This window comes from Chaetodon auriga, chromosome 5 (assembly GCF_051107435.1).
Source record: "Chaetodon auriga isolate fChaAug3 chromosome 5, fChaAug3.hap1, whole genome shotgun sequence".
NCBI lineage: Eukaryota > Metazoa > Chordata > Actinopteri > Chaetodontiformes > Chaetodontidae > Chaetodon > Chaetodon auriga.
In genome coordinates, this window is record NC_135078.1 from 2,421,284 (window position 1) to 2,446,461 (window position 25,178).

Here is a 25,178-nt window from a genome sequence, read left to right on the forward strand (position 1 = left end):
AACAGTTAAACCCACTTTATTTGAGAGTTGAGCTCTGACTTTGGGGTATTATTTACATCACTTTATTCTTTGTTTTGAGTTCTTGGTGGTGCATTTTAGTCCTGCAGCTGTGTATATGGCAAAGTCCACTGAGAATAAGAAATAAAACAAAAATACAAAAAGCTGTGGGCGGACTGCAATATCACACCCTGCAGAGTGAAAGGTTGAGAGCTTGTTGAGTGACAGTGTACACACAATATTCTACCTGTACAATAATAGTGCTACTATTCACATTCATCTGTACAGTAATCATATTTACAGTGATCACATTAGGGAAAGAGCCAGTACCTGAGGAGTTAGTTCCATAATTAGCTTTACTCATTCACCGTGGTAAAATGAAGCACACCCAACCAATGAGAGCCTAAACAACACAGAAAACATGGAATCCGTGTCCAGAATCAGGTGTGAAGATTTGAAGTCATTTTACAGCAACTCACTGTTTTAGGTGATGCAACCTGATGGAGGCTGGTTTTACTCCATAGCAACAGCATCAACACTAGAGTACTGTTTATATTTAGATATCAAACAAACAGTCTTATACTGACTCTTTCTGAGTCACAGAACCCAACCTCTACACAAATGTGAAAAATGGTTTGTTTTTGCTGAGGTAGGCAGCAAAGAGTAGATTAGATTACAAGTAGGTTTACGTGAGTCTAGTATGAATCACTACCCTGTAGTAGTGCCAAGTGGTGAGAGTTTATAAACAGTAGCTGTAGTTTCTTTAAAAGAAACACTCCTCTTAGATACTTCAGGTGAGCTGGCACGATTTAACAAAAGACAGGAAGCTATAAACAAATGATGAGGTCATTAAAATGCTTGTGCCTGCAGCCTTCACCTTCCCCTATGACTCTCTCCTAAACACACAAACTATACATGAAAACATACTGGCCAATTCAAATTACCATTCAACAGCTCGTAAGATAAAACACCATGAATAAACACATCATACTGTGCAGAATTTCTCCCCCGACAAAGAAACATCAACCAATAAATAAGAACTGAATAAAAATTAATTAAATAACAATCAATGTCTCAGTTTAAGATCACTGTTCAAGTGACCCAGTTATAACTTAAACAGTCAAAAGTTCATTTTAAAAACATCTGAAATGCTAGGCTCCTGCAAGTCCTCTAGTCAGTGTCAGGATCACTGTTTCAGCTAACAGGTTTACGCTTTGCCCGTGTCTCACGCCATGCCAATTACCTTACTAGTCTGCACAACAGTGCCCTCTGCAGGCACAACTCAAAAACTTTTTTCTTTGGACCCATTTCAGTGATCGTCCATTCCACACAAAATAATATCAAAAAGGGAAAACCTTTCAAGTGGCAACTCTGCATTTCTTTTCCATATCTTGATGATGTCTGCTTGATTTCACTGTCAGTTTGCCAAATGTTGTGAAGTGCCACAGACCACTGGGTTACAACAAGCAGTCATACATGAAGGAGCTTTGGATTTGGTACTTTCCAGCAGCTTTGTGTCATCTGTTCATCTAGGTGTCCAGTCTGGGGATGGATGGAGTGCTAAGCCTTGTAGCAGTTACCCTGCGTGGTCAGTGCCAGCTGGCCGTTGGGCGCCACCTCATTGGCCTCGTCCTCCAGCAGGCCTGACACATCAGCATTGGGGATGCTGTCATGGTAGCTGCTGAAGCTGATGTTGTCCTCTTTCAGTTCGATGGTCCAGAACGGGGCGTTGAGCTTGCGGTTCTGGTACTCTCGGTAGGTGTACACGCCTCCTACAAAGCCCAGAAGCAGCAGCACCACCAGAATGATGATGGCTAGGATGATGATGTTGAACTGCGTCCAGGAAACTTCCGTCAGGGCCGCTGTGGTGTTGTCAGTGGGACTGCTCAGGCTGGTCAACAGGGCCTGGGTGGTGGCTGCAGTGCTCAGAGAGGTGTTCATGTTGCTTCTGGATGTGATGGCTGGGAAGCCTTTTGCTGTGGTGGAGATCAAAGTGGTGGTGGTGGTGGTGGTGGTGGTGGTGGTGGGTGTGGAGGGGGAGGATGTAGTCGATGTAGGGTCCTCTGTTGTGGTTTTATCTGCTGGTATGGCAACGAGCCGGGGTGCTGAGGAGAGAAAAGCATTGAAAATATTGATTAACATTTAAAGATTTTGTTTCTTAACATTGCTAAATTCGAAATCCTAATAGGCCAGTGCAATGAGGCCTGCAGTTACTGGACAAGCAACAGACTCTCAGGACTGCAGGTTGTTGATGTATAACCAAAGGAAACACTGACACCTTGTGGCAAAAAGAGACAACTAGTTAGTGCAGATACACCTGCTGTGTTCTTTTTTTCCTCTCCCAGTTGTAAGCTGTAAAGTATTGACTAATTGATTTAATGTCAGTATGTTATGTCACACAGTTGATGTCTTTGGTCCCTATATCATAGACACTCTAGTAGACTTAATAGTGAGCAGTTAAGTGAGATTTCACATTTATGAATCATTGTCATTTGGTGGTAAATTTCAGATGTATGTTTTTTTTTTTTAAATACACATTCAGTATGTCATGAAATCGTTTGGTCTTACTTGGACGGGTGCAGTTATGTGCTTGGGCATCCCCAATGAAGCCTGGAGCACAGAGCTGGCACTGGGGCCCGGTAGTGTTGTTGATGCAGCGGAGGCAGTGGCCGGTGTCGGGGTGACAGAGCTGGATGGGGCCATGAGGGTCTGCATTCCCATTGCACTCACATGGAACACAAACCCCAGATGCTCTGTAGAAGCCAGCGGTGCACTCGTCACACTGTGGGCCGCTGTACCGGGTAAGGCACTGGTCACACACAGGGAAGCCACTGGGATCTGCACAGGAACAGAACAGGACCGATACACATTAGCGTCTGACCTGTTTGGTTTTCAACAGATTTTCTTTAGATTCCACCTAATGCAGAGACACATCAGAAAATGCATTCTACTATTTTCCTGTGAAGTAACACTTTTGTACAATTCCCTGAGTTTCCAGTTTTTGTCTCCAGTCAGTATATCACAAATGCAGTCAGTATTTGATTGTATTTGTATTTGTTTTATTTGCTATTGTAAAAGGTAGTTTAAATGTCCAATTATAGCATTTTTTTTCTGTTTTAGGGAAAATAATGTGAACATGCATGCTCTCTGCAGAGCTCAGAGACAGGATTGTGTAAAATTTGAAGGCTTACATGAGCACAATGGCCTCCAAAATTCTTAAATGGAAGTTTGAAACAACCAGAACTCTTCAAAGAGCTAGCTGTTCAACTCAATGGTCAATCTAGCTGAGCTCCAAAGGTGTAGATATGGGAGAAACTTCCAGAAGGACAACTGTCACTGCAATACTCATCCTCCCAGAAGGACAACCATCAGAACAATACTCCACCAATCCGAGCTTTGTGGCAGAGTGGCCAGAATGAGGTGAAAGACACACAAAACCTGCTTGGAGTTTGCAAAAAAAGCACCTGCAGAACTCATACTGTGGGAAACAAAATTCTGATGAAACCAAATTTTAACTGTTTGGGGCTGAAATAAAAACCTGGTCCACACTACTCAGGACTTCAAACTAGCTTGATGGTTGACCTTCCAACAGGATAATGACCCAAAGCATACAGGGACCACTCTGTGAAAGTTCTTGAGTGGCCAAGGCAGAGCCTGGACTTGAACCCAATCAAACATCTCTGGAGAGACCTGAAAATGGCAGTCAACTGACGGTCACTATTCAATTTGACCTGAAAATGGCAGTCAACTGACGGTCACTATTCAATTTGACAGAGCTTGAGAAGATCTGCAGAGAAGTCTGTCAGAAAATCCCCAAATCCAGGTTGTTACGTCAAACCCAAGAAGACTCAAGGCTGTAATCGCTGCCAAAGGTCCTTAATCTAAGTACTGAGTTAACTATTTTGGTTTTGTCATCATGAGGTACTGAGTATAAATTAATGAAGGGAAAAATTACATTTATATTATTTTATCATAAGGCTGCAATATAATGAAATGTGAAACTAAAATTAGATAACAAGTTGCATTTACATTCATGTCTGTCTAGACTCATATATGCACTGAAGACTACGAAGGAATTCAATAAAAGGTATTAAGTGTCTGTTTTTAAATCAGTATATTGACCAGTGAATAATTTCCAGTAAGAAACATAGTGTCTTCACTTACAGACTATATTTACAGAGCTTTGTCACATGGACACTGAAAACTCAGTATCAGCGAAACCAGTGAACTTGTGGTGGACTACAATGACTCAAATGTGGTTGTTGCTGCACAGAAACTACAAATTGTAAAATGTGGATGTTTCACACACATCTTCAACCTGACAGCACACAAGATTTATGCAATCACCACATTTTCAAGATGGGCAGCCCAGATTTGTGTCACCAATTCAGTATCTGACCAAATGTGAAATATGGTCACAATCTCCTCCTCTGCTCCTGATTTATGGAGCTGAAAAATGGCCAGAAAGGTATTTTTGCAGAACAGTATGATGTCATAGTGAAGTTCACCTACTGGTCAAATTTTTCATAATTTGTGTGTGAATTCTTGAGTTATGGACAAAAAAATATTTAGTGAGTTCACAGTGACCTTGGCTTTTGTCCAACAGATCCTAATCCAACTGAATACCTACAGTATGAGAGATTTTTAGACCAGTGATTCTCATATGGGACCCATTTTCAGTGGGTCCCGGGCCAAACAAACAAACAAACAATGTTAAGAAAAAAAAAAAATCCTGTGCTTTTATTTTGAAGGGTTTTTTTTGCAGTGGAGTGCCATCTATTCCTGTCACGGCTTGGGTTGCAGCTTGTCATTAAGGGGTGACAGTGCTCTAGTGTTCTCCACCATCAAAACACACACCAAGTGATGGACTGTCTTTGGGAAGAATGCTGTTTATCCCTCCAGTAGTTTTCACACACTTGACAACTGATTTGACATGGAGGCTCCTGGTGGAACAAGGCCTTAATACGAGCTCACTTTATATTGGTTTTCTATTAATTTGCCACCAATCTGTATGGTATACTTTTAAATATGTACTTTTCTAATACCAAGCATATGTACTCATGGCTCTGTAGGTTCCATGAGTAAATCTAAAAGTGAAGATCTTAAAGAGAAGTGGAGTTTTTAAAGGTTCAGTTGGAGTTTGAATTGATCCCAGTTCCTTATGGTGACCATCAATCTTTATCAGCAAAACATGCATGCCATTTCAAAGGGTCAGCTTTCTCCTGCAACCTCTGGTCCTTGGTAATATGATGCCACAACAAACAGGAACTACAGTATAACAATATAATACTGTCAGCAGCACATTGTTCCTAACTTCTATTCCTATCACCTTTTAAGTCTGGTTGTAAAATCCTAAGTCAACTCAGAAAATTCTTAATACTATTCAAAGCCTTTTCTATCCTAGTTGTCATGTTATAGCTTTGTACTTAATGGTGTGAGGCATTCCTTTTATTTTATAGCACATTATAGATTTAAAAAAGATATTAAAATGGTGCAGATGAAGAAGTAGTAGTACTTCATCTAGTAGTCACAGTAGTAGCAATAATAGGACTAGCACATGTTATGGGGCAGCATTAGTATTTACAAAGTAATAGTGATTACACCTTAATTAGAGCCAGCATGTGTTAACCCTGTACCTAGCATTTTTAAAGTGGGTATTTGACAGTGTTTCAAGTCATGTCCTGAAAATTATAAATACATGTCCGCAAACACACATCTGTCCAGATGCCTTCAAAGCTGTTGCTAAATGCTTTCTACGGAATCCCAACACAAAAGATAATGCACTCATCAGCTATAGGCCAAGACTGGTGGTGAATCTCTGTCTGCAGACTGGGGGGCTCTGTTATGCTTGTTTGCTTAAAAGGCCTTGCCATCAATTGGAATGTGCATGCAAGCTATTAAGTCTCAAATTGCTGACCGCTACTGTAGTAAAGGAATAAGAAGAGTGTGGAAAACTTCTCAAGTTATAGGTATAAGAGCTTTTTCCTATCCTTATTCTTTTTTACAGTACACAGGGAGCAGGTAAAAGAAGGTAATGATTCATGTTCGGTACTTCTAAGTGCTTCCACAGGCAACTGGACTTGCTTGTGATTCTAGAAGACATTTTGCCTCTCATCCAAAAGGCCTCTTCAGTGGTGGGAAGTCCCAGGCATCTGTCCCCTTGCAGGATCATGGCTCTGCCCAGCTCTCATGCAAGCTGTTAGGATCACATGAATCATGGTGTTGATAGCTCAATATGAGTTGATCAGTGAGAATGGGTGGGTCGTTGACTCACTTGCCCATCATGTGACTCAATAGGGTCACATGAGTCCTCGTGTGAGTGGCTGTTAAGCTGCCTCAAGAGAGATCTCAGGGCTGCATTGTAAGTGGCTGATAAGCGGTGTCTTGTGCCAGCCATAGTCCACACTAATAATTAACACACACACAAGGATGAAGGTAGTGTTGTTAATACTATGTTCTAAAAACCTCACAAGCGATATTATTTTAATGAGTAGTTCAAGTTGTATGACGTAATCAGTAGGTCTCTACAGAGCTGAGGCATGTACAAATGCTTGGCAAAACACTCATTCGTTTCAAGTTTAACCGATATGCAAGCAAGAGCAGTTTTACTACACAGGCAACCTGCAAATCATGTTGTAACTGCATGTATAATATCACCATTTTTATCTAACACTGGTTTCAAGGTGGCATTTTTACTTAAGCATTTGTCTGTCTGGAGTAAACTTAGAAACGTATAATTTATAGGTTTATAAGTTTAAAAGTACAATGTGAAAATGTGGGCATCCAACCAGAGTAGACAAGATGGCTTTCTCCCCAGCCACTTCCTCCAGCTCCTCCTGGGGAATCTCAATGTCTTCCCTGGCCAAATGGAACATAAAATCCCCCCTAATATGTTTTAGATTTGCCCTGAGGTCTCTTCCCATTGGGTCATATCCAAAATACCTCTACAGGGGGGCATTTGAGATGCCCAAGGTTCAAGGTTCATTCTAACTGTCATGGAGGGAATCTCCGTCTGTATATATCCATGTGTGTGTTTGTCCTTTCAGACAGATCTTGAGTTTAGGTACATGGCTACCTCATGTATGGGTTAGGTATGGATTTCAAAAAGTATTTGGTGGGAATGCACCTCCTGTGTGACTTTGGTGATTCTGAGCTAATGCTTTAAAACACCATGTTAAAAGGAAAACACCGTTTTAAATGGTTAGTTTGGATGTTGTTGATGGTTGTTGACAACATACAGACATAGATGCAACTACTAGGCTACTTCAATACACATGGTGCTGTATGTTCTGGTCCTTTGCTTGAGGAAATTCTCTCTAACTGGACCTCTTTGAATTTTAATTGAATATCCCTAAAATATTACCTTGGGTAGCTGGCTAGCTTCAGCAGGTATTCATGATTTTTTTCAGTACTAATGATATAGCTGTGAAGATCTAATTCACTCACTGTTACGTCTGGAAGAAAAACGTCTGTTGTCATGTGTACAGTGTGTCTGGCCTACATTCAGTCAATTAAATGTCATTTAACAAAGAAGCAGAAATAGCAATGATTATTACTATTAATAATAATTTAAGTGTGGCTCAAGTTTTGTGAACACCTCAATAAACTGCCTAAAACTGGGGGCATATTATAATATTATTGTGCCGTTAATAGAGTTAAAAAATTGTAAAAAACAAAAACAACAAAAACTCTGGACCTGCTGCATCTAGAATTGCTGGAATTCTCCAGCTCTGCCAGTTGATGATATTGAGAAAACAATACCTGAGACAAAGCAATCGGCCTGTTCTGAACAGGCACATGCTGATTTTATACAACAAATTGCAAGCAGCAGTCCCTTTATGCTACCCCACCCTTCCAGCTCCCTATGTTAGAACACCCTGAGATGGATGTTCTTTCGGGCAATAGCTCCTGGTGGTCTTCTATAGAAAACTGTTTTCCAGTCAAGCACCCTTATGATGAGGTCAAAACAAGATATTGATATGTATGTACTGGTGTGGCAATAACAAAACTATTAAGCTGTATATATCTTTCTAAAAAACAGAATGGAATTTGTTGTATGTGTACACATTGGCTAATAAAGCTCATTCTGAGAATGAATTACTGTTAATTAGCCTTTTCTGCTGCTCTGTGGACCAACTGATGTTGCATTTTGACTCTAGTCCTTACCACACCAGAGTCCTCAGTGTTGAATCATTTAGACACAGATAGCTGCCCTCCAATGGCCTACATGTTGGTCTCTATCTAGTGTGGTCATGTGACTGTGTTGTATTCCAGCACTGAGCAGGCTGCTCCTGATAAGCTTGATTTAACCTCTGCTGGGGGTTCAAAGGCAGCCGGCCTGCTGGGTTATATAACCAGAAGGAAACATGAGCTGTTCTGCAATGCACAAGGCCAGAGGACCTGACCTGCTTGTTAACCATTGTCCTCCACTGTTTTGACACACAAACGGAGGTCTGGTAACTGCCAGCCAGGTAGGCACTGTCTAACACACACTTAAAAAAAGAAGGAAAAGAAGAAGAAACTAAAAAATAAATACAAATATTTAATGAACCTCAGGATAAAGTGAATGAGCCCAGCCACACTATCTATACCACTGAGTAAAGATACAATCATACATGGATGATTGAATATGTGTGACCCACATTCTGAACTGGTGCAATGCTCCATTTCACCTCTCTGTGTGTCAGTATGGAGGGATTTTCATTCACTGCAACAGGCCTCATCAGCACATTTAGAAAGCATCTATCCTCCAGTGTGGAGCCACTATATACCATTGTGGCATCTTCTCATTTGTCACTGTTTCCAAGGCAACCCGTATTTGGAGGCTGCTTCTCAGGGTTTCATTTAAAACAGCCTCCACAGCCACACACTATTAACGGAGAAACAGCTCTCTAAGGACACGATCCTGAGCATATTTCTGATCGCTACCTCTCAAACGCGGCTCTTCCTGTGGTGTTTCTGTCCAAACAGAGAGCGTGATGTTGCCCATCCCCCTAGTCTGTTGCAGCCTGACTGGCGCTGAAATGGCCCAGCTGTGTTCATGCTGTCCCAGCTCAGCACAGCCTGCTCATGTCCCTTCACCTCCCTCCCACATTGCGCAACCTCTGCAGTGGCCCCTGGCAGGGGCAAACATAACGTGACAGCCTAAGTACATCTATACATGGCTGTTGCCATGGAGTCCACTGGGGGGGGGGGGGGGGGGGGGGGGGGGGGTGTCAGGACATGGCAACACTGTTGATGATTGGTCCAGAAAGGGGAAGGGCAAGGTGAGAGAACATGATGAGGAAGAAGTGAGTAGAGTGAACACAGTGATGTAATGCTGAATGAAAGCCTCAATAGCCAGTTTGAAGAGAAGGTTCAAGAGCTGTTTGACGTGGATAAGCTGTGACCTAAGCCACTGTGCCACGGTGTGAAGTTCAAGCCCGATGAACTCAAACCATGACAGGCTGATGACATGCGCAACATGGCGTAACATGGCTCTTGGCCACACTGTAATTAAGGTCTTGGAACTGGAGTTAATCTCTTTCTGACTGATCACCCTATTAGCATAAATAAACCTCCAGCAAACAGAATGAAAAGGTTTGGTCTGGAGCATCACAACTTTTTTTTTTGGAATCTGGGTTGTATTTGTCAAATCCAGAAGGAATGATGAAGGTAAGCAGTGGTTTCCTTGGCAGTGTAGTCTGTATAATACAGGAGTAATCAGAAATGCTAATGAATTTAGCTGGGTTATTCTGTAGGTCTGAAATTCACACAAACACACGATGAACAAGATTACTTGATAAGTGTATTAATTTTGGGTACAGATATGCAATTGGTGTGTAGATGTTATCCAAGATGTGTGGTTTAATAGAAACCATACTATTGACCAAAATTGTTGGCTCAGACTTCAGAGGCTGGTTTAAACTAAAGGTAAACACAGTAGAGCAAACTTGGTAAATTAGCTGTGTGCAGAGGGGCATTTCACATATGGCTGGTGGAAGCTTGAAGTGGAGGGAGTGTAGTGGCATTTTCTCACAAAGACTTTGAGGAATTGTAGTGTCTGTTGTGACATGTCAGTGGCAGAAGGTAACATGAATTCAGCAATCTATCCAATTTCACCAACACAGTGTGAGGGTGTGCTGCTTTGGGATCCCCTTGCAGTTAGTTAAGCCATTTTAAAATAAAATTTGAATTGAGATATTAGAATTGAGGTGGTTTAGGAATATGACAGTGACTGTAGTTTAACCCAGATCTCAACCCAATAAAGACCTTTGGGTGTGTTTTGTAAGTGGGACAGCGGCAGCCTGGAGGTGAAAGAAGTGGGGTCATACAGAAAGGTCACTGTTAATCCCCGACTGTCTGGAAACAGAGATCGAAAGCACTCTAGTTAACTGTTTTGGAACTTTGGAAGATTAATTCTTACCACAACCAAAACATTATTTTGTAAATTAATAGAAATACTACAAGCAAATGTTTAATCATTTGTGTACAGTAATGGGAGCTGCCTGTAGAAGAAGAACTACATTGTCAATCCCCAAGGGGGAAATTCAGTTTTTCCACACCATTATACAGCTCACACACACACACACACACACACACACACACACACCCACACACACACACACACACACACACACACACACACACACACACACACACACACCTAGGGCCAAAATACCAACATACACACAGGACTCATAGCCATGTAGCACAAGTGCACAGTGCACTGAGTTTGGACAAATAAGGGAGTGGCGTGCAGAATCGGTGTGGATTGTGAAGCAGATATGTAAATGCACCTCTCTCTCCACAATTGGAGACTGGAACTAATGGCTGAATTTGTCAGCTTTTTGTTGTCTTGTTGGAGAATTTTGGAGAGCTTCATGTGTCCACTAAGGAAACTGAATTTAAACTTCAGTTTTGGTCACTGTGTCCATGGAGGCACTGAGTTGGTAATGCCTTAAATGGTCACTCTGAACAAATGGTTTTAACCAACCGCAGCTGACAAACTCTTAAGACTTTGACTATGAGGCTTTTACAACCATTAAAGGAATAGGTTGACATTCAGTTAATTGAAATATGCTTCTGGCAGGGAGTTAGCTGACAAGATTGATTCCAGCATTACATCTGTCTGTTAACTGTAGACTACAGCAAACAGCAAATTAGCTTAGCTTAGCACCAATACTGGAAATGGAGAAACAGCCAGCCTGATGTTGTCCAAAGATAAAATCCACCCAGCAAAATTTGCATCCCTTGGTGAAGAAGCTGGCTGAAAACCACCACGCACAGGGCTTGCACTAAAGCCCAGTTCTCTGACCCGACGCAAATCACACACAGAAATAGAATGCGCATATTAAAAAGCCTTTTTTGTCAGCTTAGCAGTTAGGTTACCGTTAATGTCAGTTAAGCCAATTTACTGTGTTCTCTCTGTACTCTCTGTTGCGCAAACCCATTGTATTTTTTGATTGGCCAGGATTTTTTTGAACTATTATTCTGAACTGTGATTGGTTCCTCAAGTTAGATCTGTGAAGGAGCCTAATTAATGTTGGAATTTGATAATAACTATATGTTCAACCAATAAAAAAAGCGTAACCTTCATTGATTTTACATTTAACAATACATTTACATTATTATTTGAGCGAAGAATTCTAATTATTATTAAACCAGGCCTACATCTCCAATAGGTCAGTGAAATACACAATTTCAATCATAAATATCAATATAGAGGGGTTCCAACTGCTTTCTTGCTGATGGGGGTCAGCAAGACGTGTGGGCAATGAGTAGAGGGGTGTTCATCCAAAAAAGGTTGAGAACCACTGCTTTACACAATCATGTATACCACCTGTTTACCTGTGGAATGTTCCAAAAGTGTTCTTGGAGCATTCCACAACTTTCCCAGTCTTTTGTTGCTTCTGTCCCAACTCGTTTGAAACACGTTGCTGCGTCAAAGTCAGAATAAGAAAATCAATGAAGCTGATGAGGTCAAACATTAAATCTTTTGTCTTTGTACTGTTTTCAATTGAATACATGTCATAAACGAATAGCAAATTATCACATTCTATTTTCTTATGTTTTACACAGCTTCACAACTGTTTTAGAATCAGGGTTGTAAGAGGGGTGATGTCATTTAAGTGTGACATTTTGTTTTACCAAAATTGCTACTGTGGTCCAAATAGTTTTTTATGTCAAATATATATATATATATATATATATGTATTTTACACACACACACACACACACACACACACACACACACACACACACTTTTTGGTTAGCCACTTCTTGTTTCTTGCTTGCTCAAGCAGTGCTCATCTTGTTCCTAAATATGTGTGTCAGGCTGATATTACTGGTGACATCATCAGTGTCAGGTTTTGGTGTCAGACTTCACAGGATTAAAGAGCAAAGATTTCTTTGTCAAATAAATGACAGTGCTCATATAGAATCCACATACCATTCAGACAACATTCCAACACTGACTGAGTGGTGTGTATTCAGCCAGTGAAGACAAACCTGCTCAATCACAGAGCACGAAACTGATGTGTGTGATGTGTGGCTGTGAGCAGCAGGGACTGACCAGTGTGACAGGTGCCGGTAGAGGTGGAGTTGGAGCAGGGACACGGAGCACAGATTTCGGTCAGGGCAGTTTCAGGGCTGCGGTAGAAACCAGGTTTACACTCCTCACAGTTGGATCCCTGGGTGTTGCCATCACAGTTCAGACACACTCCTGGAAGACAGAACAAGCATTACACAGTTACAGGGGTATTTCCTGGATGTGCACACAAAGTGACATGTGGTTATATAACTCACATTTTTGTTTATTAATCTCAAGATGGTCACTGCAAAATCTTCTCACCAATGTGGCTTTTTGACAGCTGCATGTGTAAAGTATTTGAATATGGGGGGAATGAGCTGGGCTAAAGTGGCTGTTTGAGGAACTGCAGTTTTTGCCACTTGCCACGTTAGCTTCATTTTTCAGACCTGGAGGTTGCTGCTTGCTCATGGTTAGAGTTTTCAAGCATTTAGTTTAACTGTTAGTTCGTTCTGGCTTCATATCATCACATGAAGTTAGTATATTTGTTGCCACATTTTTAACTTACCCTGCAATACTGACTAGTGTTTATTTCATTACTTAGATAAAAAAAAATAAAACTTCATATTCTCAGAATGAAGTCATTCATTGTAAATATTAATGAAGGTATTCTGACTGTTGTGCTGTACCTGAGCCTCTGTCTGTGGTTGAGCTGGTGTGCCTCTATGATCATAGAGAGAAGTTATGTAGACATGACTAAACGTGTCCACAGACCGCCTACTTGGTACATATAACTTTGCATAAAAGTGTTTTCAACCATGAGCCACAGAAGACTCTGCAGGCTCTCCTTCAAACCATGCATTAGCCCAGTGTCAACAGAGGAGCTGCTAATAAGTGAAATCAGCTGCTGAAAACCAACAGAGCCTCTGCATCAAACCCTGAGCATTACAGCTAAAATTGTTGGTTGGAGAGGGGTTCGGCCTAGAGAAAAGGGCTTTCCTACACCAAATTGTGGACCAGTGATGACAAATAACAGCTTCCATCCAGCATCTGCTGATAAATGATGGGTTTTCTGAGTGAAATTAGTCTAAATTAAAGTTTATGGTCACATAAGGGAGTAGCATATTATGTATTGTGCTAAATTGAAGCAATTGGATTTAATGTATTCCCAACACCCCAGTTTTACAGTGCAAGTTTTAAATACTCAAAGTTGAGAGATGAATATCATATCATAAATGTGTATTATTGGTAAAAATGTCCCCCAGTGACAAACAGTATTTTTTTTCTCTGCATGCTTTTATTGAGTCTTTATATATTACTTGAGCTGAAAACAGTGGGTCAGTGTGGGGACAATCTACCTCTGTTCTGTTGGAAATGACGACTTCTTGTCATGTTTACCTCAGGTCCACAGTGTTTGGGATACTGTATAATTTGCATTTACACAACGTGTTCTTGTGTAAGCAGCCCCGGGGAGAGGCCAGGGTCAGTCTCTAAAGGGAGCTGTCAAACCTGTGCTATGCTAATCCACAGTGAGCCAAGGTGAGGCTGCAGCACTCCATCTGCCCCTGCATTATAATGGAAAGACATATGGTTTCTAAAACTACCCCCTACCACCACTCTGTCCCCTCCACCTCTCCTCCTGCCTGTCGATGGTGGTTTAGTCTCAAAGCCTGACTGCTGGGGACACAGAGGAGGATGAATCCACTTTAAATTACATACAAACCAGATTGGAAACTGCATTTGTGATATTCTACATTTTACAATTCATGTGCTTCTGATTCTGCACCTTTCCTGTTCTCCTCAGGTTCCTTCTTACCCTTCTCTTGTGGCTCCACCTTAAATATTTACTTTAGAGACACTGGAGGGTTTGTGTACTGCCAAAGTCTCTAATCAAACACAACGGATGATTGTCAGAGTACAGTTAAGAGGTGTTTGTTTATGGGGATCATCATGAGCAGTTTATTGGCAAAGATTGGACTTTTAAGCTTCAGTTCTTTTTATGCAGGGGACATTTGCAAAGGCACTACATGCTAAAAGGAGCAGACACAGCTACTTCTTTCAATACAGGCACCAACAGATCAGTGATGTCACTGTTAGGGTCTTAGAGGGGAATCACCAAGACTTTCTGGTGTCTGAATGATACTGTCAGTCTAATTAACACACAGCTTCATTTAGATCCATTCATTTGTCAGAAGCAACTTTTTTTGCTTTTTTGTTCTTACACATATTAGGAACAATTTAGGGTTCTGTTTTTTGCTCAAGGAAGCTTCAACATGGCGATGGGAAGAACTGGGCATAAAATCAGCAACCCTGACATTAATAGTCACCCACACCTACCATCCAAAGTCCTCCTGCCCACAAACTACACCCTTGCGCGGGCTCATAACATGGTGAAACAGTATTCAGATCAGATAACAATGCCATGATGTAAAAATACTCTGTTACAAGTAGAAATGTTAAAGTTCTTGAAGTTACTTACAGTTATTCTCCATTCTTCCGATGCATTGTCAGAAACTAAAGCTCAGTTTTGAGAATAGGAGACACAAACACCAAATCTGTTTCCATTTCCAATTCAGCAAAAGAACATGTGAAAGGGTGTTGTGTTCTCAAAACTCTACACACGCTGTCACACATCACATACTGGTGTCTGAAATGTCTCACTCAAACAACCCTGTTTTTTAATGTCAGTTCAAACCTGCAGTCATTTCATGGAAATGAACGAGACTGAGAGTAAGATGAACAAATACAAATGTATTTTAAATATCTTTAAATATCTTGCTTGAAGTCATTGATTTACATCCACTATTCCTCTATTTCATCTTAGATGAGATAGGAGACACAGTGTGACCTGGACATCAGATCAGTAATTTTTCCATCATCACACTACAGAACTATCTGGCACTCATTGGGGAGGAGAGACCGTTGATATTGTTGGATGGACTTGGAACCTTTACATTGTCGAATATGACACAACAAAGTAGGACAACAGCTGTTCATTCAGAGATTTTCCCACCTTTCATTCACACACTGTGCATCACAGCTGCTTTTCCTACTCTCTTTGCTTATCTTTATGATTTTACTCAGCATCACACCTGTGTGGCCCTATGAGATTACAATGAGAACACATATGGAAGGTAAAGTATGTGACTGGTCCAATGACAAATCGTGCTGCAGCATGTTGTTTTTACTATTATTATTAATCCCGTTGCCCACAGTGTGAAAAAACATTTGGAAAAAGTCACTGCATCAAAGGGGACCAGTGCTGACTTGCCCAAATATTGTTTTTTTATTAATAGGAAAACAGCAACCAGCTTCTTGTATTGGTCTAACACTGACATTTTCTGTGTCCTCAGCAGACTCACCGGACTGTGGATGGCAGTAGTTGGTGTGGTTCTGACACTGGCAAGGCCGACAGCCAGTGCTGCTGAAGTGGAAGAAACCTGGGTGGCATTCATCACACTTGGGTCCATACACTCCCGTCTTGCACACACATATCCCTGAGCTGAAAAGGGCAGAACAGAAGACAAAGTCAATAAAGTGCAAAATACAGTCCCCAAGCATTTTGTTAATGAAACAGAACACCAAAAGCGAGAGGTGTGAGGGTCGCTGTGTGCATTTTGGCTTTGGAACACAGTTCTGACAGCTGATGTCCAGACTGCTGTGGTGATTCCACACTTGACCTCCTGCAGGTTCGTCCATTCATCCATCTGCTCTCTATAACTCTGTTCCAGGTATGCATGTGGGAAGCACCCTGAGTCACAGTATCGAGCTATCAAGACTGCTCATATCAGTTTGTCTGCTGTGTTTGGCATGCAGCGCTAGGCAGTGTTGAAGAGTGGTGTCCAGCACCTCACTGCATAAAACCTATTATTTTTCTTTCATAAGTAAAGGATTGGTCCACCAATACCACTAAATAACACCTCACCTACCACTAATATTAATCTAGTGATACAGATAGTTTTGGTTTTATTTGGCCTTGTTTACAGATTATTGCTGCCACCCCAATACAACTAATTCAATATGTGGTGATCAACAATACATTGAACAATTCTGTTCATATATTATACAACAAAACATACAATTGCTGCATTAACACAGAGCAAAATCAAAAAGTAAGGAAACAAAAACCAAAAACTGCATTGTGCACAATAATCACTCATTCGTCGATTAAATCTAGGTCTTTAACATAATTAATGAAGGGCCTCCATATACTCTGAAATGCATGGTGTTTAGCCCTTAATATGTAAGTTATCGTTTCTAATGGAAGGCTTGATAACATCTGTCTTACCCACTGACTAGTGCTTGGTCTGAATCAATACGTTTTTGGGGATAAGCAAGCTGAGGTCTATACGTGCTTGTTCATTTTTACTGTAATTATGATTTTCTTTATATAAAGCCAACAAAAATGTTTGGGTCCAACAAGATTTGAAATAGTCTTCTCTGTTACAACTCTTACCTCTTCCCAGAGCATCATAATCTTTCTACATTGCCAAATACAATGAAGCACTGTTCCTGTACTTCCTGTACATGCTGTGCATATCTTGTATGTTTTTGCCATACCTATTTAATTCCACCGGTGTCATATATGTCCACACTAACCATTTATATTGTATTAGCTTAAGGCATGTGCAAGTGCTTTCCACCCAAGAAATATACCCCATTAACCACAACATGCATCTTGAACAAATCAGATATGGTTACAATCCTATAGTGATGCCCCTGTAGTGATGGTAGCTTAAAGGCACTAAAAATACTCTGAAATCAGCCATCTGTTTCCCCGTTACATTAAAGCGACAGGAAGAAGGGAGCGCCAGAGATTCTAATTAGCAGCTCCAGCGATTTCAGCACACTATCCAACAGAAAGTGTAGAGTGCTGTTGTAGCATTTATGTGATCCCTGATCAGTGCAGCCATGGAATGATCTGTATGGGTGAGAGAGCTGAGAGGCTGCAAAGACGTGGTAACAATGTGTTCCACCTGTATGGCCAATTGGATCACAAACCATCCTCAATGCATTTTGGGTACATTTACACTGGCACCTTCATATGGTCAACCACTATTTGACTGTGATCTAATCACCCAAAACACATTTTAATGTGAATCAGCCCACAACAGTTTAATGGCCATGTGTTTATGGCAGCTGATTCGATACAGGAAATTTCAGTACAAAAATGCCAAACTAGGTTTTAAGTAATTAAGAAAAAGTGTCACCTCTGTGTAGTTTGTCCACCAGAGAGCACTGACAAGTTGATTTTTACAATGTAAAATGTCCCACTAAGTATGTATTGCACTGACAACTCTTAGAAATCCGTGTTGAGGTTCTGTTTATGAAAATAAAAATAAAAAATATTGGGCAAAAATTGTACTTTTGTTTTTTTGGATGGGCCATAAACAAAACTAAATACAATAAATCAGAGCACTGAACATAATTGAGCATTATTGGCTTTATGCGTTCTACATAACAGAGTACGATTGCTCTCAGTGAACATTGCCTTCAGGAATGCTCCAGTAAGGTTAAATCCAATTATGTTTGAGCTCTTCAACAATAATGCACACTACACACATGGCTTATTTCATTTGTTAATGTGTTTTTCCTAGGTTGCAGCTGCACTCCTCCATCATGTGCTTTTTTATCCCTTCCACACTTGGGGTAATTTCCTTGGAAAAGTACAAAGCCAAGTCAAGTCTGATGAGCCCTCAAACCCAGACAATGGGCTCAGAAACATAATCTGGGGACAATAACTTCAAAACAATAGAAGTAAATCAATAGTGACTGTGAGCACTTTCCATGAGCGTGTGCGTGGGTCTTCAGACAAACAGGGCTTTGTTAAAACAACTGCACTTAATGCAAATGAAGAGGCCCATGGCGATGCTTAGTGGGGCGTGGGCACTGCTGAGGACAAGGCTGGGAGATCAACAGTCCTCATTCTTCCAGCTAAAAACACACGCACACACATGCCCACACACACAAACGCGCGCACACACACAAACGCGCGCGCACACACACACACACACACACAGAGACAGACAGACAGACAGACAGACAGACAGACAGACACACACACACACACACACACACACACACACACACACACAACAATAACAAAAAATTCCAACATGCAGCATCATGACCTCAGCATGTCCAACTGTCACAGAGACAGCGAGCAAAAACTCCACTCATGATTTTATCATAAAAGTAAACATTAAGCAGTGAAGGTCTTGAGATCAGGGATGCACTGTTGATAAGTTTGGCAATATTCATCTGCATGTATTTCACTTCTGTGCTTATTCTGTCTTCACAATAATCACAAATCACAATAAGAATATGAAAAAGATGCTAAAAGACACAAGGAAAAAAACTTCTCAGGTATCAGAAGTTCTGAATAATCTGTATTGATGTATTAAAAGCCCCTATTGGCCTATCATTAACCCCAAACTGAATATATACTGTAGTTAATATTTATTAATTAGATCATTACATGAAAAGTTTTAAAGCAAATTCGTAGCAAAGAAATTAGCAAAAATTTGATCTGTGTGGTTAAAGTTACTGCATTGTCAAAAACAAATCCATCTGCAAATCATCAATGAATCTCTCGATTGTTGTCTCAATTAAATGATGAATTGTTTGCTCATCAATATTGTGAAAAATGTCAAGGTCATAATTTCCTGAACCAAAAGTAGCGCCTTCAAAGGTCCTGTTGTCTCCAACCAATAGTCTAAGTCCAAAGATGTTCAACTGACAATGAAGCAAAGGCACATCTGAGTGTAAAAACAGAGAATGCTTGACATTGGTTATTTGATAATCAAAATAGTGAATAATTATTTGTCAATCCACTAATTAATTAACTGACTAATCATTTCAGCCCTAGAAATGTAATACAATTTGAATTCTAAGAAAATCAAAATGGTGTTTATTCCCTGATCAGCAGTTAGTGAAACAAAGAGCAGCTTAAAGCTGTGATTAAGCCTGCAGTGGGCAGGACGGATTTGAAATAACTCTCATTTACATATTTTCACCCACCTCTTATTACAGAAGGAGCAGTGAACCTCTCGGAATGGTCCCTGTCCTAAGTGTCCTTGTTGTGTGTCTGACATAAATTTTCTGATGTTTGATGTTCAGGGCTCTAAATTAACATTTTTCATCACCAGCCAAAATGGCTAGTAGATGTTCATCTTACTATCCAAACACACACTCCCTAATGGGTCAAAGTGGCTAGTAAGGTGGTCTTTTCTACCAGCCAGACTGAAATTTCACCAGCATTTGGCCGGTTGGCTGGTGTTAATTTAGAGCCCTGTTGATGTTTCCAGGCCCGTCATTGGTTGATTGACTATTATAAACACTGAAATCTACGAATTGAAATTCTTAAAAGTTTTATCTTACAAAAGGCCATCAGGTTGCAAATATTAACAAGTTGCCGATGTTGTGGACAAGAATGGTGAAGGAAGATCAGTGTAACTTTGTTTCTGCACTAACCAACTTCCTACATCTCTCGGTGGACTAAAGCCCAACAGGCACAGTGCTGGTTCATGCCAGAGGGCCAGGCTTTCTACACCATTTATACTCAGCATACAAACAGCATGTCGCTTGTGCTGACATGCATTGGCGGTTTGTGGAAATACCATGTGTACCACACAATAGACACTGCTTAACACATGGCCTGGCATGGTTGAAACCACTTCCCATACTGCCTCTGCCAACAGCTCACCGTCTGAAAGCTGGCAGGAATGATGGCTGCATACAGCACTACTGACTGGGATACTGTCATTGTCTACAATGCTGACTTTTTCTGGTACACACTGGTACAACTCATTCTCAATAAGCAGCAAATCAGCACCTTCAGCCACCAGGAGAGGTAATATGAATAAATCCTCTATCACTGTAAACATGTTTTAAAATCTTAGCATGAATCTGACAGTTGACAAATGTATATTCTTTCATGGTATATATTAGAGCTTAAATGATCAGTCAATCAATTAGATGATCTACAGAAAATTAATCTATAAATACTTTACCCAAAGCTCTCTCAGTTTTCAGGATTTTCTTTATTATTTCTTTAACATCATTTGAAGATGTCACATTTGGTTTTAGGGAATTATGACATAAAATTCTAATTTCTCACTATTTTTTGACAATTATAGAGAAAATAATTGATTATATCGATAGTGAAAGGAATTCTAAGTTGAAGCCCTAGTTTATATCATCATCCTGTTGCCCAACCTCCCTGTTGCTGCCCATGATCAGCTGATAAAGATTCAAGGCAAAGTAAAACCTGCTGCCCACACAGCTCTTCCCACAGGGGCAGGCAAATTCCAGCACACGAGTAAGGCCAGATTATCTGTTGCCTTTGATTTATGTGTTTTTTTCTTGTAAAATAAAACCTTCAACCTACGGCTAATCATCGCTACAGTAATGTCTGAATATTGTTTGATTTCACTTAATTTCAGATTGTTATTAGAAGAATGAAAAGAGTGAGAGGAAGAAAGAATGGGCAAACTAGAACTACTGCCTCGTGGCTATATGCCTCTGCCAGCCAGTCAAGCTGCAGTTCAGATTAGATGCATGTCTGTCTAGACTCATATCTGTAGTGAAGACTTTGAGGGAATTTAGCAATAGGAAATAAGTGTCTTTTTTGGTGAAATGGAAGTTAGGTCTATATTGACATGTATGATTCCAGAGAGTCATTTCCAGTGAGAAACATGCTGTCTGTGTCAGAGGAGTACAGAGGACTGATGGAGAGCTTCATCACATGAGGCAACAACAATCATCTGAAGCTCAATATCAGCAAAACCAATGAGCCTGTGGGGACTACAATGCTGCAAAGAAACTAGAAATTATAAAATGTGGACCTTCACACACATTTTCAACCCGACAGCACAGGACATCTAAACAATCAGCACAGTTTCAAGGTGGATGCGCAAAAAGTTAGTATCTGACCAAATGTGAAATGTGGTCACAATCTCCCCCTCTGCTCCTGAGTTATGGTGTTGAACAATGGACAGAAAAGGGTTTTTGCAGACCACTATGTCACAGTCAAATTGACCTTTGACCTTTTGGATATGAACGGTTAATAATAATAATAATAATAATAATAATAATATAGAAAAGAGGTGTCCAAGAAGTTAGCTGTAATACAACACACACCTCACATAATAGAGGCTGGAAAACCATCCAGTGAGGTGTAAATCAATTAGGCAATGTTGGAAATTAACAAAGATCAAACAAATCACCCTAGAACAGTCTTTTAATGTGCTGCCACTGCCTGCTATCTGCTCTGACTATCAGTCTGTCGGGCTGGGAGCCAGTCAGACACTGACCTGTGGCAATGAAGCACTATCTGCCATCTGTGTCTACTGAGCCTTCATCTTAGACTGAACAGGTCAAAAATGAAACTGTCTCTTATCAAGAAGTTTGTCATCTAATGTGCAGCCTGCACAGCCACCAGGTCCACTGCTGCCCCAGTGGTGAGGGGACTCAAGGACAGATTATTCTCTTGGATGCACAGAGGTGAGGCTTTGGAGATGCTGAAACCTCCTCTCTCAGTGATCAGTAATCCTGGTGTTAATGTGTGTCCTCTTGGCCCGGAGGAGGGGGTTGTTATTGTTTTGGTGTGATTTCACTTCACTGTGCTGGCCTAGCCACTCCGCGTCAGATCTACATGTTAAGTAGGTCAGTATTACATGGACGACAAAGCTTAACCCCATTCTACGGCTGCCGCGGCAATGCTAGCAATCGGCTGTAACTTGTGTCAGATAAGAGTGGATAGTTGCAAGCATCCTCTTAGCAACAAGGAAGAGATCACCGGTTTAATTAACAGGAGGTAAATGGTTGGCAAAAATAAACAGTGAACTACACTTAACGGGTTTAGTTGCACTGCTGGGTGTGCAGCCAAATCCTGAAAGGGTATATTAAGCAACAGAGCAGCAAGACTTTTCCTGGCTCATGCAAGGCTCTGCTGGCTTACCTCCTCAGCACAAGTGTGAACAAGTCAAGTCCTAACATTTAGGAGAGCAAATGAACCAGTATTCAGAAGACAGGCTGAAGACTGAAAGAGCCCAAGTCATGTAGTCAGAGAAATGTTGATGCTTAAATGGAAATATCTCAAGGGACACTGAAACATCAGGACTGACCGGGTGTTACCTGAGACTTTTGGAAACAGTTACGCAGACGTAAACTTCGTGATTGGGTCTTATCAGTCATGAGTGTCCATCACGTGACTTTTCCAGAAGAAATCAAACAATGTCAGCCTGTGTATACTGATGAGCCTTGATTACCAGTGGATAATTTAATATGAGTAACGAATTACAGGCATTGCCAACCTTGTTGTCTATACCAGTAGCTATTGTGCAGTAACATTCTGTATTTTATCATGTTACTATTGTCTACATGTGCAGGAGGAAAACACCAAACACCAGCATGCGAAAGGCCAGTGTATGTGACTGGTCTGATGTGTATTATCAGGTGTGTTAGTCTGGATGGGGATCATTTCTGATACTCTGCTAAAACATTCACCTGGATGGCAATCATTTTCTCTTAAAACAACATTTTAAAATAAAAACATATTAGTGTGAACATATCCTCAGGCATGTGGCTCTAACCCTGCAGTTACTGTTGCTTTCTGATGATAGTAGGATTCTGGGAATCAGCTCACTGCTTCAACCACATGCATTATGTCAAATGTTTGAATAAAAACAGGTGTTGTTGCTTACACTTTGGTTTAAAACTGTAACCTAGTTTGTGGAACCTGCTTAGTGGGCCATTTGTTTGATCTCTGAAAAAAATGTACATACATTTTAGCCAAAAATAACAATTGCAAAATGATGAATTCAGAATTTTTTCAGTGTACATTTTCTCCAAGCAGCCTGATAAAAAACATAAATATACCTGATGCAGTGCTTCCTGAATATAAAATGTATTAAATTACAGAAAAACATAGAATTTTCACTAAAGTACTCATTTTACCAGCAAATAAAATCAAACAATATCAACAAGACCAATACAGAGTAAAGATACTGTACAGTGATGGCAATAATGCACCCACTACAGAGTGACACATGATGCAGAGGCGGAAACATCTGGCCCCGCAATCAATATTTCATTGCAGACTGTGGTGCCTTCCATACTGTAGTGTAAATAAAAAAAAAAAAAAAAGCTTCCAGACAATGCCCACAGGAGCAGACCCAAATACAGTACTAGTACAACTTTTAGTTTAGACTTAGGGTTAGGGTTTCATTTCATTCTAAGGGGAACATGAATATCTGATCCAGTCTATTCAGTTGTGACACCTCAATCAAAACCTCATGAACCTCATGGTGACTACAAAAGAAAGTCAGTGAGTGCTTTAATTAGGGTTCATTCTATGGGAACCATGTACAAAATTTCATGGTAATCCAACTACTAGTAAATCTTTCAGATTTTGAACCATAAACACTTCAATATGTCTTGGATCAACTGTGTTAATACTAATACTAAATACTAAGAATAATCCACTTGTCAGTGGCAGTCACACATCATCAGAAAAATATTGCTAAACCAGTTGTCAATTGTCAGACTTTCCTGGAACACCGAACTTAACTAAAACTGAGACTAATGAAATTCCTTCAGGTTAGCAGCTCTTTAAAGTTGGGTGAGATCTTTATTCAATGTTCTTAACAGCCCTAATGAGATTTCCTCCTTTTGTCCTCTCATAATGTGCCATTCTGCCTGCAGTCATTCTATAAATCATATGATGTACATGGACACACACTGTTAACCACGTTGTTAGGCTGTGCCAATATTTGACAAAAAAAGCTGTATTAACCACTTGTATGTCACTAATAGACATTACATTACATTACATAAAAATACATTACATAAACATTAAATAATTTTCCAAATTGGGATCAATAAAGTAAAAGTCTAAGTCTAACTTGGCTAATCCTCTAACTTTTCATTTAGCGTTATCTGGACAAAACATTCGTTTATTTAATAGTTTGGTTTATGGATAAATACCTGCAAAACAATAACATTCCCATCAACCTCAGCTGTATTCATATTTAGTAGGGCCTGCTAATTAGCATATGTTAGCATGCTACAGCACTAAAATAAGATGGTGAACATGGTAAACAAACATAACCTGAAACATCAAAATGCCATTATTAGCATGTTTGCATGCTGAGGTTAGCATTTAGCTCATAACACTGTTGCACATAAGTGCTACCTCAAATAGCCACTAGCAAGGCTGCCTCTTAAGGTGGCCATATACTCCATAAGATCTGCTTGCTGGGTGGTTGCAGCTTTGGAAAACCCTCTGCCCACAGCTTTCTGAGGTCAGTATTGGGGGTGTTGGGTCCAAAAAGTTGTGTGACTCTCTCAAACAATCCAACATTCAAGCAGTGACTGGGCAGATGTGCAGGGGTAGGAAAGTAAGCAGGGTTTGAACTTATCTTGCAAGCACAATTTTTTCAATTGATATATAATTACTCGATCTGTTGCTTTTCATGCTACCCTGCATTTGAGTAAGACCATATAGAATAGCTGTAATCACATCTGATTTCAGATGTGGTCGCACAACATGCTGTACAAACTAGTTCTTTTCTAGCATTACCTGGCCCTTGTTTTGTATTTAAGTGTGTATCATCCATTCATTATCATTCATAGCTTTATGCCTTCATATCCCACATCCATCACACTCAAC

The 25,178-nt window shown here is 40.4% G+C and overlaps 1 protein-coding gene across 1 annotated transcript in view; it reads right to left on the reverse strand.

Moving 5' to 3' along the window:
* Positions 1-25,178, reverse strand: part of LOC143320381 (multiple epidermal growth factor-like domains protein 9) — a 40,429-nt gene continuing 15,251 nt past the window's right edge. The window contains exons 3-6 of the mRNA XM_076729943.1: positions 15,868-16,007; positions 12,551-12,700; positions 2,566-2,835; positions 1-2,102 (exon numbers count right to left, since the gene is read on the reverse strand). Coding sequence (XP_076586058.1) covers positions 1,558-2,102; positions 2,566-2,835; positions 12,551-12,700; positions 15,868-16,007 — 1,105 coding nt within the window. The 3' untranslated portion in view covers positions 1-1,557. The remainder of the gene's footprint in view (positions 2,103-2,565; positions 2,836-12,550; positions 12,701-15,867; positions 16,008-25,178) is intronic.